Genomic DNA, 17,646 nt, shown 5'->3' with positions numbered 1-17,646 from the left:
GTTTAGCTAGAAGATCCAAATACCCTAGGTAAATTTTAGCTACTTAAACTTTAGCTAGCTAAAAAAGTTTCTAAACTTTAGCTAACTAATTTTTAGTTGGGTTGATCTAAACAGAGCCTTCACGAGAGGAGAGACAATAATGCTTAGAAAGTATTTGGACAAATACTTTAACCAGAGGTCCTCCCCAGAGGCCTGCTATCGTAGTGGTAGCATCGCTGGAGGCACTCCCCAGAGGTCCTGGGTTCGATCTCCCTCGTGGGCGAATTTCAGCTCTGAGGTTAAAAAAACTCCCTCGCTTGTCCCACGTCCAAAGCACTGTGGAGCCCGGCCTAACTCACAAGGCGACGGCCCCCGTGTACGGGTGGGGCAAGGGTTCGGGGGTTTTCTTGGCCTGCTGTGAGAATGTCATTCTACCTCTCAAACAATGCCGTGGGGGCGGTCTCACCCCCCGCAGGTCAAGTTTTTATTTGGACAAATAGCATTATCCAAGCAAACGTCGTTTGTTTGAGATTATAATCAATAAATTGCATTATGGTTTTATGAGCACTGTGACAAAAGAACATTGTAGGATCACACTGGGACCACGAATGAGAAACAATCTGGTTCGATTGGTCTAGATTGGATTGAGGCTAAAAATTATTCCAGTAGAACAATGGTAAGACAAGTAGGTCTATCATTCCAATGGACTCTTAACTTATTTTAGATTATTTTGTGAGCCCGTAATGGTTCCGTGACGATCGTCATGTTCGACTGGATTATCATCCACCAGACAGCAGTACGGTATTTTCTCCCATATCAAATCAGCAACAACCACCAGCCAACCGAACAGGGCACACGTAATTGTCATCAAACTTATATAATCAAGGAGGTAAACAAATAGGCCCTAAGAATCTTTGCCTAAATTGGCTCTCTAGCCAAATCAAGCTGCCCAACCCCGATAGTTCGACGAATATAAAGTACTTTCAGATATATATACTTTCGACATTAAACATACTTTCGACGAGTATATATATTGTTTTCCCTAAAATGAACCTAATATAATGTCCAAATTTTTACAATGAGTTTGTGGAAACTCAACATCAGCTCACAAAAATTAATTAAGCAGCACTACTCTTGTAATATCTTTAAGAGCTTGGCTATGCTAGCTCGAGCTCAGAACAAATTACAGGGCCAAGCATGCAAATTAAGCCTTGGTGGTATTATTAAGTAAGAGAGAAAAACATGGGTAAACTAGATTTGCGATGATACATCCGTTTTCTATTTCTACTGAATTTTATAAATACTGATCGATTCATGTATGTTCTGGGGAAAATAACAACACCAATCTTTCTTTTTTTGGCGAATAAAATAACAATGCAAATCTAGATAAAAAGAGAACACACATATATATTCAAATAAAACCATAAAAATTAAAAGGCAGCTGATGATCCAGCCTGCTTACCGTGGGTCGTTGGATTCTGATGTACGGCCCATCGGTTCGACAGCGGCGGCGAGACGCGTCGTCGTCGTGGTCGTCCTCCGAGCACAAGCTCGATCGCAGCAATTGGTGGATGCAAATTGCTCCGCTGGAAACTCAGAGGGCGACCCCGATGGAGACACAAATAAAAGTAGTACCAGTTCGATCGGAGTACGCGTGTATATCGGTAAAAAGGATGCACACGCATAGTACTGACCCCACACAAAATTAAACGCGTAGTGTATCTGAAATTACTTCTACGAGTTCAATTACGATTAGAGCAACTCGAACAGTTTGGTATCTCTCCTCCCCATTCTGATTTTTTTGGCAAATTCATAAAAAACACTATCCAAAAGTTTTGGATCTCTCCTCCCCATCTTTGGCAACTTCGCAAAATCCTTCCCCCCACGCAGATATATGCGCGCGGTCCCGGACTCCGCATCGTCGCGATTTTCCAGCTCCGCCGCCGCGCTCCGCATCGCGATTTTGCAGTGCGCCGCCAGTCCCTTCCCGCGCGCGCCACAGCATCGACGACACCGCTTCGTTTTGCCGGTCTTCACCTGCGAGTTGATCTGCAATCTTTTTTCCAATCCGCGAGTTGATCTCCGCACGCCCATCGAGTTGATCTCCTCATGCCCAAGCGGCGGTCTTCACCTGGGAGGGTCGCTGCATGGAGCTTAAAAAAAATACCGCTATACTTGCTTTGTGTACCGGCTTCCAGGGACGGCGGCCAGGAGAATCGCGCGCGGCAGAAACGTTTTGGCGCGAGGACGGCAACGTTTTGGGGCGAGGACGGCAGGAGCGCCGCCGGGGGGGGGGGCGACGGTGAAGTCACCCCTCCGACTGCTTTCACCCGAGAACTTGGCGCGCACCAGGTACACCTCCCCACCCGCGAGCTCACCGCACAGCGCACTCCACGAAACAACGCACGGACGCGACGGAATTTGAGTGGCGGGAGGAAGAAGATGAACAGTGACGCGAGAGGAATTTTGCGCTCTAACGCACGGTGCCGCACACCGCTCTCCAATTCAACTCGCAAGCTTCATCACCAGAGTACAACGGGCATTTATAGCCCAATGGACGCACCCACGACCCACCACCTAGCCTAGAACACCGGCACGGGCGCACTGGCTCCGCCATGACCGCGTCCGACGCGCTCCAACGCGCACGCCCACGAACAGGAGATGCCGCGCCCAATGCGGGTCTTCAACGGCCGCCATCTTCCACCATCCTGATCGCCCGCACGACCTGGTCTTCAACGATCCACGTGATCGGCTCCCGATCACGCCGCCGCCCGATCGCCTAACGATCAGCTCCACCACAGTTCACGCGCACACACGTGCTCACCCGCGATCACACGCGCGCCACGGACTGGCTCGTGCACAGCCCTCCGTGCTCGACGCACGCACACGCACTGGACACACACGACGCCCGCGCGCACAATCCACGCGCTCGGCGCACACACACCACGCCCTGGTGTGCACACACGCTGCCAGTCACAAACACACGCACACCCTGTCGCCATGATCATGTCACGGCGATGGGTTTATTCCCAACATTGTTTAGACGACACGTAAATTTGCACGAATGAATAGCGGTTCTGTTTGAATCCGTTGGTTAGATTTAGTTTGAGCTAATTGGTTCTAACTAGCTTTAAAGTATCCAAATAGGAGGGTTAGATTGGAGTTAGTTGCATCTAATTCACCCAAAAAAACCATTCCACCCAAGAGGTGCTAATTGGAGCTAGTTCTCGTGGGGCCTACTGAAAAAGTGATTTTCTCTCTCCATTCACCCGCACGGGATCCCTTCCTCCCGTTCCCCATCGCAAACTGATCGCGCAAGGCGACTCCTCCCGTTCCCATCGCGAAACGGATCGAGGCGGGACTCCTCCCCGCTGTTGGCCCCCAGGCGTGTCCTTCGATGCTCGCCCTCAGTCCCCAGTCTCTCGCCCTCCGCCCCTATCCGCTCGCCGTAGACACTCCACCACCACGGCCTCCCACAGTCGCTCCCTCCCTGGCCGCGTCAGGGGCTCCGGGCTTCCTCCCTATCACCTACCACGTGCCGGAGCTGAAGATGGAAGGGCGACTCTGGCGCAACCCTACGCCTGGCAACTGAACTTCGGAGGCTCCTCGTTGGCGGCTACCGGTCGCGGAGGAGGAAACGGTGGCGTGTTGCTCGGTGGCTCATCGTCAGGAGCAGGCGGCGGCGTTCTGCAGCGCGCGAACTCAGCCGCCGCGGCACTCGGTCATCGTAGCCCGCGCACCAACACCGCGTTCCATGTTGGCGCCGGCCACACAAAAGCCGGCCACACCAAATCCTGCTGGAAAGATGATTTAAATGAAACAAATGATTGAGAAAGTGCATTTAATATCAATCTAACCCTGTCATCCAAACATTTCTTTAGCTAGAGTTAGTTTAGAGTTAGTCATGAGTTAGAAACTAACTCTAACCTCTAGCACAATTAGACTATCCAAACAGGGCAAGTGCATTAGGATGTAAACTTGTGTAAAAAGTGTGCATTGGAGCACGTGCTATGAGAGGAGATGTGACTCGATGTGATGAGTGAATAGTTTGATGTGATGGATTTGCAGTGCAACATTCGACACCTAAACAAAGACTGTTCATTTAGCTTTCAAAATTTGTCCCACAAAGAGTGTTCATTTAGCTTGTAGTAAATGTTCTTCTCTTTAAACTAACACCGAATACCAAGGAAATATTGCATTGAGAAGCGCATAGAGCCAATGAAATGTTTATTTGATGTCTCTTTTCAAGTTTCAATGTATGATTAATTAGGGGCAACAAGGTCATTTGTTTACAACTACTAACATGTCTTAAATTTTTCTAAACGAACGGTCTTTGTGGGACAGAGGAAGCTTTTTGACTCAGTGCAAGTTTCATGGGCACAGTTACCTAGACTGAAAACTAAATAACTGTGCCAGTGGAGTTTCATGGGGATGAAACTCTCCTCACATCCCATAAAACTCTCATATTCTCTTTCTTCGTCATGTCAATAAATTTAATGTCATGAACTCTTCATCTTCATGAAACTCCACTGATACCGACTTAAAAAAAACTCTGCCGTGGATACTTGCGTCATTGCCGCCATTTTTGGAACCACTAGTGTTACTCTACCTTGATTCCCATCACTCACTGGAACGAGATCCTCAGCCTTTGGGTTCTCAGCGGCAGACAGACATTCGGCTGATCTGGAACGCGGGATGAGCATCCGACGATGCACACAAACACTAAGTAAGTTCCTGACTATACGGCCCATATATCAGACCATTATGAGCAACTAAACAGCCCAATTGCCTGCACTCACGAGGACCGAACGCAATTCCTTCTTCTGGCCGCGGAAAAAGGGACCGTCGGCAGCAGGCATCTCGTCGCCGCCGCCAACGCGTCGCCAGGTCCTGCAGCTCTCTCATCGCCGTCCAGCACCGCCGGGTGCCTCGCCTCGCTCTTCACTGCCCATCGACGTCGGGATGCTATGCCGTGCTCGTCCTCAATCCCATCACCTCGGTCATCGCGGAGTGGTTCTGATCGGGCTGTGCTGGTCGCCGCCATTGAGGGGCAAGGGGCGCACCACCATGGGGAGGGCACCGGTGCTGCCAAGCATGAACCACCGCAGAGGATGAGCGACAACTGCACAAGAGGTGTCCGGATTTTATCAAGAACAGAAGGGAGATCCCTGGTAGTGATTGAAAAAAGATTCAATTTTTTTTTTCAAAACGAAGAGCGATTTGGAGGCGGAAAGAACAACAAGATCGAGAGGAGGGAGGATGAACAAGAGGTCAAAATAAGACTTGCGCGAGGATCCGTTCCAATGTTCCATGATAAGCTGCGACGTGGTCGCGGATGCGAAGGAGAAGGAGCTCCCAGACGTGGCGGCGACTCCGCAGTCCACGAGCTCGCACGCGGCATCCTCGGCGATGGTACTGACGAGCGCAGTCGGCAGTGGCGTGGGCGGCGGGGGCGCGAACGCGCGATCTGACGTGCATCAGGACCGGGAGTGGAACTCGAGCGGTCCAAGGGCAGCTCTGGCGGCCGCAGCTCGCCGGCGGCGGCACTGTTTTTCCTCCTCCCCATGGCATCTGGACTGGGCTGCATCGTCCTCATGGGCCAACAAGTCCATTCTATTTCTGCTGCGTGATTCTTGCCATTGGATGCGCATCCCACGTTCCAGATCAGCCGAACGTCTCTCTGCCGCTGAGAACCCAACGGCAGAGGATCTCGTTCCTATTCACCACGGCAGAGGATCTCGTTCCTATTCACCGGTCAAATATACAGTACGCCGGATTACAACTTGGAGCAAATTATGGCTATTTTAGATCGTAATATACTTTAGTCCCTGCTATGCTTTGAGTCTTTTTTTTTGGGGGGACACTATGCTTTGAGTCGCAACAGACCATTTTTTACATTAAAAAACTTCGCAAGAGCTCAACCAAAATTGTTTGGATGTTTCTCTTTTACCCGAGTTATCTCAGGATTCCTCAAAGATTAAAGAGATGTTTAGATCCTTTGACTAAAGTTTAGTACTTGTCACATCGGATGTTCGTATAGTAATGAGAACTAAACATACATGAGCTAATTGTAAAAGTTTTTACAGAAATTGCGTCTATTCTCGAGATAATCTATTAAGCCTAATTAGTACATGGTTATTGTTGCATCATAATGTCAAATCATGAACTAATTATTAAACTTAATAGATTTGTCTTGGAAATTATCCCTCCTTTATGCAACTAGTTTTATATTTTAACATATATTTAATATACTTCTATTTAGTATCTAACCATTCAATGTGACAGAAAATAAATTTTTAAGTTCGGGGCCTAAACATTTGATACAAATATAAATAGATTCGTAGTAGAGCACAGCTCACCGAATAAACTGCACTAAGTTAACGACTTTTTTAGGGCAACTAAGTTAACGACTTAATTTGGTCTCTCTCTCTATAAAACATACAGGGCCTGTTTGACAGGGCTCCGGCTCTGGCTCCTTCGGTGGAGCGGCTTTTCCAGCTCCGACTTCTCTGGTTAGAAAAACGTTTGGCAAAACGGTTTCTCCTTGACGTTGAAAATGGATAAAAAAAAGTAAAATGACTATACTGCCCTTCCTTTATTCCTTTTCTTTTTTCTTTTTCTCCTCTTATTTTTTTCCTTTCCAGGCCAACGGGCCCCAACCGCGCATCCTCCCCACGCCGCCGGCACCCCCGACCGGGCCTTCTCCCCATGCCGCCCGAGCTTCGAGCTCCTCCCGCCCTACCCAAGCGCGCCTCGCTCGGGCTCCTGGCCTCCTGCCGTGGCCGGTCGGCGCCGTCTCCGGACCCGCTGCTTCACTCCGCACCGACGGACGCTCAGTCGCTGATCCTCGCGGCCGGGCTGGGGGCTCGCTGGCGCCGGATCCGACCGCCGCCGCCGCAGCTCCTCGCCTCGGATCTGACTGCCACCACGAGAGGCATCGGAGGGAGACGCTGCGAGATCCGGAAGAACCGGAGGTTGGGAGACGGAGGGCCGAGCGGCGGCCGGCGATAGAGATCTCCGCCGGCGGGGAGAGGAACGGGCGGAGGTTGGGAGAGAGGGCGGCCATCGGAGGAGGGGGCAGTCGAAGTGGAAAGATCGGCCGGAGAGGGAGGCGCCGGTCCTCTCTGCCTCGCACCACCGGAGAGCAGGGCGCCCGACCGCCCCTGCATGCCTCGCCTGCCGCCGGGGGCAAGGCAGTAAAGGGTGAGGCGGAGCCGGATGGAGCCACGTTTTCGTGGCTCTGCCTCCTCTGTGGAAGCCGAAATGGGCTTCAGGTGCGGCTCCTGGGATGGAGCTGCTTCATTTGCACCCGTTTGGCAAGGCTCCGGGTGGAGCTGGTTCTGGAGCCGCTGCCGAAGCCCTGCCAAACAGGGCCACAGTATCTCCTCGAGCACAACGTGTAGCGCTGTCCGTGGCCTTTCCCCTGTTTAGTTCCAAAAGTTTCACCAAAAGTTTTCACCTAGAGAATCGTGTCAGTTCATTTCTTCTCTCTGTGCACGTGACCCAATGCAAAAATTTCACCACTTCTCATCCAACAAAACAGGTAGTCAACCGTTAAAAAGCAACTGCCCTTTCCATCCATCCGGGGAATACAAGCCCACTATGATGAGCCTTTGCCTTGAACCCTCGATAGGTAGATCCATTGGATATTGCGTGGTCACTCTCGGTGCATGCATGTGACCGTCCGTCTCTTTTGCAGTATGTACTTATTGTCTACTCTTTCTTTCGAAATAAAATTAAGTAGTGTATTCTTTCTACTCGAGCGGTCTTCAGCAAACCAGCTAGCTAACTCTTCTGCATTCTTCAGAGCGCGATGATCCGTCTCCTAATGCGTTTGAAACATGCATCATATATTCATATTCATGCATGAGCAGAAATCACTTAAAGAAATGGCAATCAGCTGTGATTTAAGTTTGGTACATTACACCACCTGTAGCTTGGTTCGCCTTGTTTTTCAAAACTTCTCTCTCTATCACACATCGTCTACAGGAGTAGGAGTAGTGATGTACTCTCTCCGTCTCAAAATAAGTGTCACTATGATATTCGTGCCGGTCAAACATTCTCAACTTTGACTACATTTGTAGAAAATATTAGTAATATTTGTATCTCTAAATAAGTTTATTATAAAAATAGATTCAACAATCTATCCAATGATATTAATTATGTACTATAAATATTAATATTTTCTTATCTATAATTGGTCAAAGTTAAAATTGTTTGACTTCTCGGGAAGTGAGAATGACACTTATTTTGAGACGGAGAGAGTACACCTGTCTCCTGCTGGTCGAAAGCGAGCTCTGCATATTTCCATCTCTTCTCTCTCTACCAATGCTGGTCGAAAGCAAAAAGGAAATGCAAAGGTGCCAAGGCTGCAAGCAAATTGCATAGCTGGTCATATCTGTCTCTCTAGGCTTTACAGCTCCTGCATCCCTACTAGTAGCAAGCTACTCTGAGCAAGTGATTCTTGCTCCACACCAAGCCCGTGTTTAGATGCAAAAATCAAAATTCCAAAAAACATTTCCGGCACCTGCATGGAGACTTAAATCTAGACGAAATAAAAAACGCATTGCGACTGCTGCCTGTAAATCGCGAGACGAATCTAATGAACCTAATTAGGCTGTAATCAGACGCTTAATTGCTACAGTAATGCTACAGTAAATAATCTCTAATGGCGGATTAATTATGCTCATTAGATTCGTCTTGCGATTTACAGACGAGTTCTGTAATTATTTTTGTGATTAGTCTATGTTTAGTACTTTAAATGTAGAAAGATGCCTTTTCAAAAACTTTATGAAGCGCAACTAAACACGGCCCAACCCATGAAGATATGGGCTACCCTACCTACAGTAAATAATCCTAGCTATACTGTTCATTCCGTTCTCATTCTTCTTTCTTTATTATTTAATTTTGTTAACATGCTAAGAATGATGCGAGTATGCGATGAGTGGTCAGTGTCACATGGGCAGCCAAACCACACATCAACGGTCAAAAGCCGTCTCTAAAAATGATTTCTCCCTGGTCACATTTCAATTTTGCACGGTGACAGTGGACACCATAATTTACATTAAAAAAGACATTACGGATTTTATCATTATTTTCGTATAGTTTGTGTCCCAATAATTAAGTTATTATTAGATGTAATTGGCCTCATCGAGATGATCGTTAACTCGGTGCACAGATCAGCTAGCTCTATTCAGCTGCATGCCTACATCCCTATCCTCTCTAGTCTTGTGTATCCTGTGCAAAAGTTGATGGTATGGCACTACCCTGTACTACAGCCAAAAGACGGTGCCGCGTCCGGTCTGGCAAGCATGCAGTCAGTCACGTATACTCCTATTTATGTGTTATCACGGATACAGCACATGCATGGGGTGCCTGAAATTTGTCACATTAATTTCTCTTTAACTCCTTTGTTAAAAAAATATATTTATGTGTTCCAATACAATCTGCCTTGAACCAGTGGAGAGCAAGATGAGCAATGATGATGCTGTGAACTCGTTAATTTCGCGGTCTGATCATTCCCTGTGTGTTCGTTAGCTAATAATCCAATGCTGCATAAAACTGTATTATTACTCTACGGAACGATCACTCTGTTCTAAAAAAACCGCATTGTCAGTTCAGTTAATTGTAGGGAGATCGATGATTTTGCCCCTACCGTGAAGTCTAATGGTGATTTTAGGCTTGAACTTGGTGTTCTAAGCCCCATCTTTTGAAGATGCTTATACGTCAAAAGTAGAGGCAACTCTAAAAAGGTATATTCGTCATCTTATAGTACATTTGACACCGTGAGGTACACTTAACAGAATTGGGGTAAACTTGAGCTTCAATTTCAAAAAGTAAGGGTAAAATCACAAAGTTGAAAAAGGAGGGTAAAATCATTTGAAACTGAGGGCAAAAACGCAAAAAAAACCTTTTTTTAATCCCCTCACCTCTTTGATGGTGCTGGCGGGAAATCATCAGTTCAAACCGATGCCGCGGCGTCTAAATATCCTTCGTGTACTGGGCCTAATTTGGAGCCTGCTTGGGCCTTCAGCAGGTACTACGACGGCTCGCTCTGTCTGCTGCTCAGGGTTCGTCCATCTGCATTAGATGTTGGTTCTCAAAAAAAAATCTGCATTAGTTGTTGATTCTTGTCTCATGGCTTATGTAATCCTGATCCTAGCATTACTTGTTGCCTGTCAACAATCCTTCAATCATGCACCACATCAGTCAAGGCAGGTCAAGCTTCTTACTATTAAACATAGATATCAAACATCAACACAGATAAAAAAACAACAAAATATACGTACTCATAGTACCCATAATCATCATCATGAACATTTTCTCAAAGATGGCGCCTCAAAAGTTGGCAACTAAATATGTAAATGCTCTATCAATGTCTTTGCTGCTCATCTCACCAGGGGAAAAAAAAGAAGAGTTAAAGGCGTTTTGGACATCTATCATGTTCAGAAATGAATAACCTGCACCAACATGGCTGAAGCCGAGAGTTTTGTTCTGCGACTATGTCTGCGAGCGCTGCAGCATTTCTCTCTCTCACCAACTCCCAAAAGGCCAAAACGCAGCAACAATCTCTACACAGCATGCTCTACAAAAACTATGCTACTGCAAATGTCAGCAGCACAGCTAACAAGTCTCTCCATCGGCGTCTCTACGCCCACTGCATCACATCACAGATACCAGCAGACGATGCTTCGCTCTGCGCATCACTCTCCTTCCTTGCCCGGCGGCGGTAGTAGCAGCGGTGGCGTCGGAGCTTGCGTGGGGTGGTGGTAGGCGCTGCTCTCGGCTCCACCCCCTCAACCTCGATCCAGTAGAGTTTCCTGAGCGTCTGCCTCTTCCCAATCCTACCAATGCCGTTGGTCCCGAACAGCTTGCCCTCACTGTTCTGCATCACCATGTGCCGGCTGAAGCGATTGGACGCTGTCAGCCGGTGGCCGATGCCAATCATCATCGCCACGTGCGACGCCGGCAGGCCCGACTTGTCGTGCGTGATTGCCTTGTCAGTGTCGTAGACGTACACTTGCCCAGGACTTAGGCTGAAGTAGTTGTGGGATATTCTGAAGCTGCCTACCATTATACCTCCCTTCTCCAGATGCGCCTTGACAGCCTCTGTATCGTCCTTGTTCATGCTCCCGTATGCTTTGATTTTGAAGCGCCGGAACTGTGTGTGTGCCACAAACAAAAACTATTAGCTACATAAAAAATTTAGTATATGAACATACAACATAAGAGAACACGCAATGTTCTGTATAATAATAAAAAAAATCAGCATGCTAACTTGACAAGATTGAAGAAAGTCAGATTCTGCAAGCTTTCTTCTACGTATTGGCTAAGCCTGTCAATGGCATGGAAGATTGATAACAGGCAAATTCATGTCACAGATTAAGCAGCTCAATAATCAATAGTAGAGCTTTGTGACATGCGGTTCATTTACGACCATTTTGTGGACAGTCCCGACCACTAATATAGTACCCATTCGCTTCTTAATCATCTATATAATCAGAAATCACAGTATGGAACTAGAAATGAGAAAAAAAAACGTATTGACTTGCAGCAGTTCAACAGTGCTAAAGCCTTAAAAGCATGAAGCTCCCTTCCGATCACCACCCAGGATGATCAACAATAATTATTGAAAAATTGACCAACTGAACAGAAAAAAACTTCAGAATATAGGTAATCTAAAGCAATAACATATATATGAAGGAACAGTTTTTACCCAAAATGGACCTACCAACCTAAATTCATCAATAGTGAAATGATAGAAAGAAAGTGTAAGACAATGCTAGATGTTATTTGCAGAATCAAAACCATAACTATGCAACAAATCATTGGCTAACCAGAACTTTCCATAGCAAACTAATGAACTAATTAAATAAGATCACACCTTGCCCCCATATTCATCACTGGCCATAACACCATTAGTTTTGAACAGGCCAAATGAAGTTTGGATTCGCTTTTCCCCTCTGTCAGTCTCATCCTCTGATCCAAAGGGATTAGATGCAATAGTTGGGTACTGAAATTCCCAGTCATCCAATACAAATTTCCACTTGAACTCCTGTGAAGGAACCAATTCAGCATTCCGAATTTTGAACAAGGACTCCACTGCTCCCGAGATTGACTGAAAAGAGCATGTGTTTGCATACAAGAAAAATAAATGAAGGTAAGTTTTTTAAAAAAAAACTTAACAATACATGCTTCCACCAGAAAATTTACAAAGTGCTGACATAGCAATTGCAATGGATAAAGTTTAACATACCGGGTTGGCCTTGTTGGTTCCGGACATCAGCTAAAATCTTTTTAGTCCTGTAGGGTCTTCCAGCCCAAGTAAACTCCTGCCCTGGCTGCAGAATTTTGACATCACTTATTCACTGTTCTATCTATTAACAATGAACAGACATAACAGTACTAAAATATAAGTGCACTGAGAGAGCAAATGCGCTCAGAAAATTTCCTCCATCATAACTTCATGCAGATCATAAACACTTTTTCTTATTGTTCAGCAATAAATCATCAAAGGGTGGTACTTAAAAATTTTAGACACGTCATAAAAAGAAAGATCTTTTTTTTTTAGTTTGTCATCTTTAAATTCACAAGAAAAAAGAATGAGTCCAAAGTCAAGGTTACGTCAAGTAATATCTCATATTTATATTTAAACTTACCATGTGCCTTATTTTCCTCGAAATCGCAGAATTAGAATCAGAGCAGTGATGCTCATCATTCATTTCAAGTTGTTTAATGACATCAGTAAGTTTGTTCGTATCCACCTTTTGAATACAGACATGCCTCTCTGCATCAGAAACCAAATTTCTCCATATACCTCCACTACCGACTAATATATCATGCTCTCCAACCATCCAGAGACAATGTCTAGAGGAAAAATAAAATTGTTATAGACATATAATTAACAGGAGCAAAATTCATGATAAAAAAGATGTACAGATACATACCTTGAACTTGTAAGGGCAACATTTAAATTGTTATCCTTTACACGCTTAAGCTCAGTATCATCTTCAACTAACAATGATAGAATTATCACATCAAAAGATTCTTCTTGTAAGTTGTCAATGGATTTGACTTCCAGATGAATCCTATCATGTATTTCATTTTTGAAACTTAACAGGTTCCCAACTGCATTACAATCATCCTTGGATAAGCACACAATACAGATTTTGACCTTCCCAGTGGGTTTCATCACATCTACAAAAAAAAAAAGTCACATGTACTTGCTATATAAGGAACTAATTCATGGTTGATAGGATATTTCATGAAACAGCGCATTCATGACAACAAGTAGATCCTAAGTGGCGATAGATGAAAACTCAATTTGGTATGTATTAGATATGTATAGAAATAGCCTTGCCTTGTATACTTGAGGTTATATTAGATATGTACTTGTATACATGGTATATATAGAGAGGTCACCCCCACTTTGGGTGTATAGTGTTTCTCCATTCTATCTCCGCAGCCGCCGGCGTTCCCTTTCTTGCCGTCACGTGGGTGCGGCGGCACTTGCAGTTCGCCGGGTGGGTCGCCGCCACTGGCGGTCAGTCCTTCCTTGTCAGCTGCGCCTACAAGGGGGGAGCTTTGCTCAGCGCAGCCGTTGTGCTTTCCTCCGCGACCGTTCCTTTCCTAGCCGTTGAGCGGCGGCGCTCCTGGCGGGTCGCCAGCTGGGTCTCCAACGCGGGGCTCGCCGCAGTCGTGTGGCCTTCCTCCATGACCTCTGGTGCCTCCACGGTGGGTCGGCTCACCGCTACGCCTTGCGCGCCGGCCATCCCGCCCGGCTCGATTCTCCATCCGCGCTGCAGCAAGCGCTGCCCGGCCGCCGCCGCCGTAGGCGAGTCGGCGACCACCGCCTCCTGCTCGCGCTGCAGCGAAAAGGGTGCCTTGAAATCCCCGCCAGCACCGCCCTTTTCTCACCCGCCGTCGCAGGGGCGGGCCTACCTTAATTCAAGGGTATTCAGTTGAATACCCTTTATTTTGAGCAATTTTTTATATATAGATAGTATATACCTTTCTAGGTATTCAAAATATGAAAAAGATACATAACAGATTGTCAACCTCCTCTCTTCCGGCCCTAAAATAGTACTGTCTCCATCTCCCTCCTCTCCTACACAACTGCCCAGAATGGCCCAATTTTGCACCAGGTCCACCAAGAGCCTAGCTGCTCCCCATGCGGCCATGCCCCTGCCCCCAGCTCGCATCGTTGAATACACGGCGGCGGCGGGCATTACCGAGCAGTGAATGGCAGCCAGCGGAGGCCAAGTCCGCCTCCGCGGCGGCCGGCGGTAGCCGCGCGTGCACACGTTGGGCCTGCATGTGCGCCGTGCCTCCACAATGTCCGGTGGCGGCTGAGCGCGCCAGCACGTGTGCGTGCAGCGTGCAGGGCGAGGGCCTGCAGGGGCGCTGCGCCTCTGCGGCGGTGAGCAGCAGCTCATCGACAAGCGCACAACGACAGGGCATCAGCCAGTGGTTTGCTCTTCTTCCTTCTTTTTCTAATAGCATCTCCAGTAGTCTTTCAATCCTCAATCCAACTACCATATTAGGAGACTAGATAAGAAAATAGTTCTCCAGCAGTCTCCCAAAATCTTTCTCTTTTTCCAATAATTATTGGAACAACTCAATAATTCACCCCAACTCTCCCTAAATAAAGAGAGAGTTGTGACTCTCCCAATAAAATAGTTGGATTGGGAGAAAGTTATTGGGAGACTGCAAAAACAAGTCCCTCAATAATCTTAAAACTTGTATAGGGACATCTCCCGATACCAGTTATCGGGAAAGGATTATTGGGGGACTGCTGGAGAGATGCTCTGAGTTTGTGGTTGTTCAAAAATTTAGTTATGCTTCTTAACCTAACTTGTATGTCAGTTGCATAAGCTATGCTATAATCAATTTGACATGCTAAAAACTAGAATTTAGGTTACCAATGAGGGCAGCATTCCTCTCGCGTCCGTCCTTATCTCCCCAACAGTGTTGTGCGGGCGACAAAGGCGAAGCGCGAGGCGGAGCTTCTTCCGGCGCGGTTCCGCCGTCCCTCCTCCTCTCCGGTGGCTTACGCCGTCGGAGAGGAAGGGGGACGGGGGAATCGACGTGCAGACTAGTATAGGATAGCTAGTTTCTAGTCCTAGGGTTCGCTCGTCACCGGCGATGGTGGCGGAGCTAGTGTTTCCCGGCGGCGCTTGGATAAGGGAGCTGGCGTCGCTTCTGTGGAATAAGGTACTCCAGACTTCTCTCTCCTTCATCGGTGTGTGCTCTGGTGCTGGCGTCGGGTCTGGGAGTTCGCCTTGTACAGGAGTTCACCACTAGCCATTGTCGGTGGTGGTTTTGGTTCTTCTGTCTTTGTCTTTGTTGGGTTTGCTTTCGGGCACTTCTGTGTTGCTGGTGCGGCGGTCTGCGGCGACTGGGCACGAGGAGGCGAGGGGTTGCTCCAGTTCGATGGTTCCGACGGTTGATGGGCTACTATCGAGGATATCTTGCAGTCTTTTATTTGGTGTCCGTTCCTCGTTCTGGATGGCTGCGGATGGTGGTTGGTTGCTGTGGTGCGCTTCGCTGCGTTCGGAAGACCGACTGCTCCCAGTTTCGACGAAGAAGAAGAACAGTAGCAGTTGGTTGGGCCTTGTTGTAATTTTGTGTTTCATCAGGGTCCTTTCCACAAGAAAGAGGTGTACTATGCTTACTTTCATCTAATACATGGTTGTATCCTTTTTCGCAAAAAAAACTAGAATTTAGGATGTAGAAAAATTGCTCTTCAAGATTTTGAATACCCAGGTTTGAAATCCTGGGCCCGCCCCTGCGCCGTCGCCACCCCTAAACCCTCTCCGCCACCGCCGCCGCCCGCCGCCACCTCACTCCCACCCCCCGCCTCACCACCTTTTCTTTTTCTTTTTGCCGTTTGCCTCTCTTTTTTTTTTCCAATGGAGAGTATGCGGTTGTCAAGTAGGTGCCTAGTTGGGAGGACTGGATTTGAAAATTAAAATTTTTACAAGGCCATAATTCATTTCGAACCACATGTTTTAGTGCCCAACTTGGTGCCTGGTGCGCTTTCAACGAACTTTACCAAAATACATCAATTTCACCATACATTTTCAAAAATATTTCATTTTGCACACCATGTACAGCGATGGCCTTTTTTATTTTTTACCATGCTCAAGTGGTCAATTGTGAAGTCTATCTTTTTTTTTAACGATATCCTAATATACTCTCTATGTATCCAAATATTTGTGGCTGTTAATTTTTTCTCATAACGTTTGACCATTCATCTTGTTCGCACGCAAAAATAGCACGGTGCAAGATATGTGAGGTTAATGCTAAAATTGCCAATTTAGTATTAACTCTTGATGTTTTGCAAGTTTGACTTGGATATGCATTTTACAGGACAAGGGGTTCATCTTGAATATTCTGGATGTGATTTCATTTGAAGGGACAAAGAAGCACTTGGAGCAACGCTAATATGAGGTCAAGTCATGAGTTCAAATTACCAAGATGAAACCTTTGCCAAGATGACCAAGATAGACATTTAAATCATATAATCAAGTCAAAAGTGGCTGATCTGGCTGATATGACGAGGCCAACTGATCTAATCAGTTATTGGCCCTGTGGCCGATTCAGTAGTGCTGACCGGTCAGACCTGTCACCTCAACCGGTCAGACCGGTTTGACCAAAGTGCTCAAAATGCAAATTAGACTACACCATTGCATAGATTTCATCAAGACGATCAAAATGCATATGTGGAACGTCCAATTCGGAGTCCAGATGAGAGAGTTATGACTCTAGCCAGACTCATCTCTATGTGACTGGTCTGACCGGTAGGGATGAACGGTCTGACCGGTGCGCCCAGTCAAATCCGAGTTAAGAGTTGTATTTTGACACGGAATTTGTATAGGCTTTGACTCCTACTGGGGCAAGACCTCTCCACCCTATATTTATGAAGGGTCACGGCCGATTGAGGGCATCACAATCGAATGAAACAAACTATGCATTTACTTTTTATCCTCTAAACACTAATACTCTTAAACATCCATGTTGTTCATCCGCTGATCTCCACGACCAGAGATGGTGCCCTAAGGCTCGCTGGTCAACCTAGGGCACGCCGGCGATGTCCATGCCCTTACGGGGTCCCTCGCGGGCGAGAGCTTCAACGGTCTTTTGCTAGTTTGCTCGTAAACTAGTCGTTCTTCGCCACGTAAGTACATTGGTTATCTCTTTGCTGGTTTGCTCATAAATCTAGTCGTCCTCCATCACGTAAGTGTGGCAGTTATCCTTCCGAACGATTGACACGAGCCAACCCTAGGACACCGGTTTGACCGGGTTGCCTGACCGGTCTGTGCGGCATCTTTGCTCTTCGGTCTGTTCGCGACCCGCACGCTCTAGTGCTTTCGTGTGTTGGTCAGAAAAAATGTCAACACATCTATTCAAAAATTTATTGCAAACATATGAAAATTTTAATCATTGCTAAAATACCTTTGATGACAAAGTGAACCACAAACAAAATAAATAATGTATATATATATTTTTTAATAAGACGAGTGATCAAATTTTGTGATTGAAACCAACAACAGCAAATATCTTAATACGAAAGTAGTATATTAAAAAACCAAGGTATTTAATATTAAAATATCTAAAAGGGAATAATTAAAAATAGCTCTTTAAGGTTTTATTTTTTGACAACAA

At 46.5% G+C, this 17,646-nt stretch overlaps 1 protein-coding gene across 1 annotated transcript; it reads right to left on the bottom strand.

Annotated features, from left to right (window-relative positions):
* Positions 1–10,327: 10,327 nt before the first annotated feature.
* LOC120680929 lies at positions 10,328–12,262 on the bottom strand. Its single transcript, XM_039962503.1, has 3 exons — positions 12,236–12,262; positions 11,864–12,097; positions 10,328–11,140 (listed from the first exon to the last, which is right to left on the bottom strand). The coding sequence occupies exons 1-3, from the start codon at positions 12,260–12,262 to the stop codon at positions 10,628–10,630; spliced, it is 774 nt and encodes a 257-aa protein (XP_039818437.1). The 3' UTR covers positions 10,328–10,627.
* Between the last annotated feature and the right edge of the window lie 5,384 nt (positions 12,263–17,646).

This window comes from Panicum virgatum, chromosome 7N, assembly GCF_016808335.1.
Source record: "Panicum virgatum strain AP13 chromosome 7N, P.virgatum_v5, whole genome shotgun sequence".
NCBI classification, from domain to species: Eukaryota; Viridiplantae; Streptophyta; class Magnoliopsida; order Poales; family Poaceae; genus Panicum; species Panicum virgatum.
The sequence above is the reverse complement of the archived record's forward strand: the minus strand, read 5'-3'. Positions and strand labels throughout refer to the sequence as shown.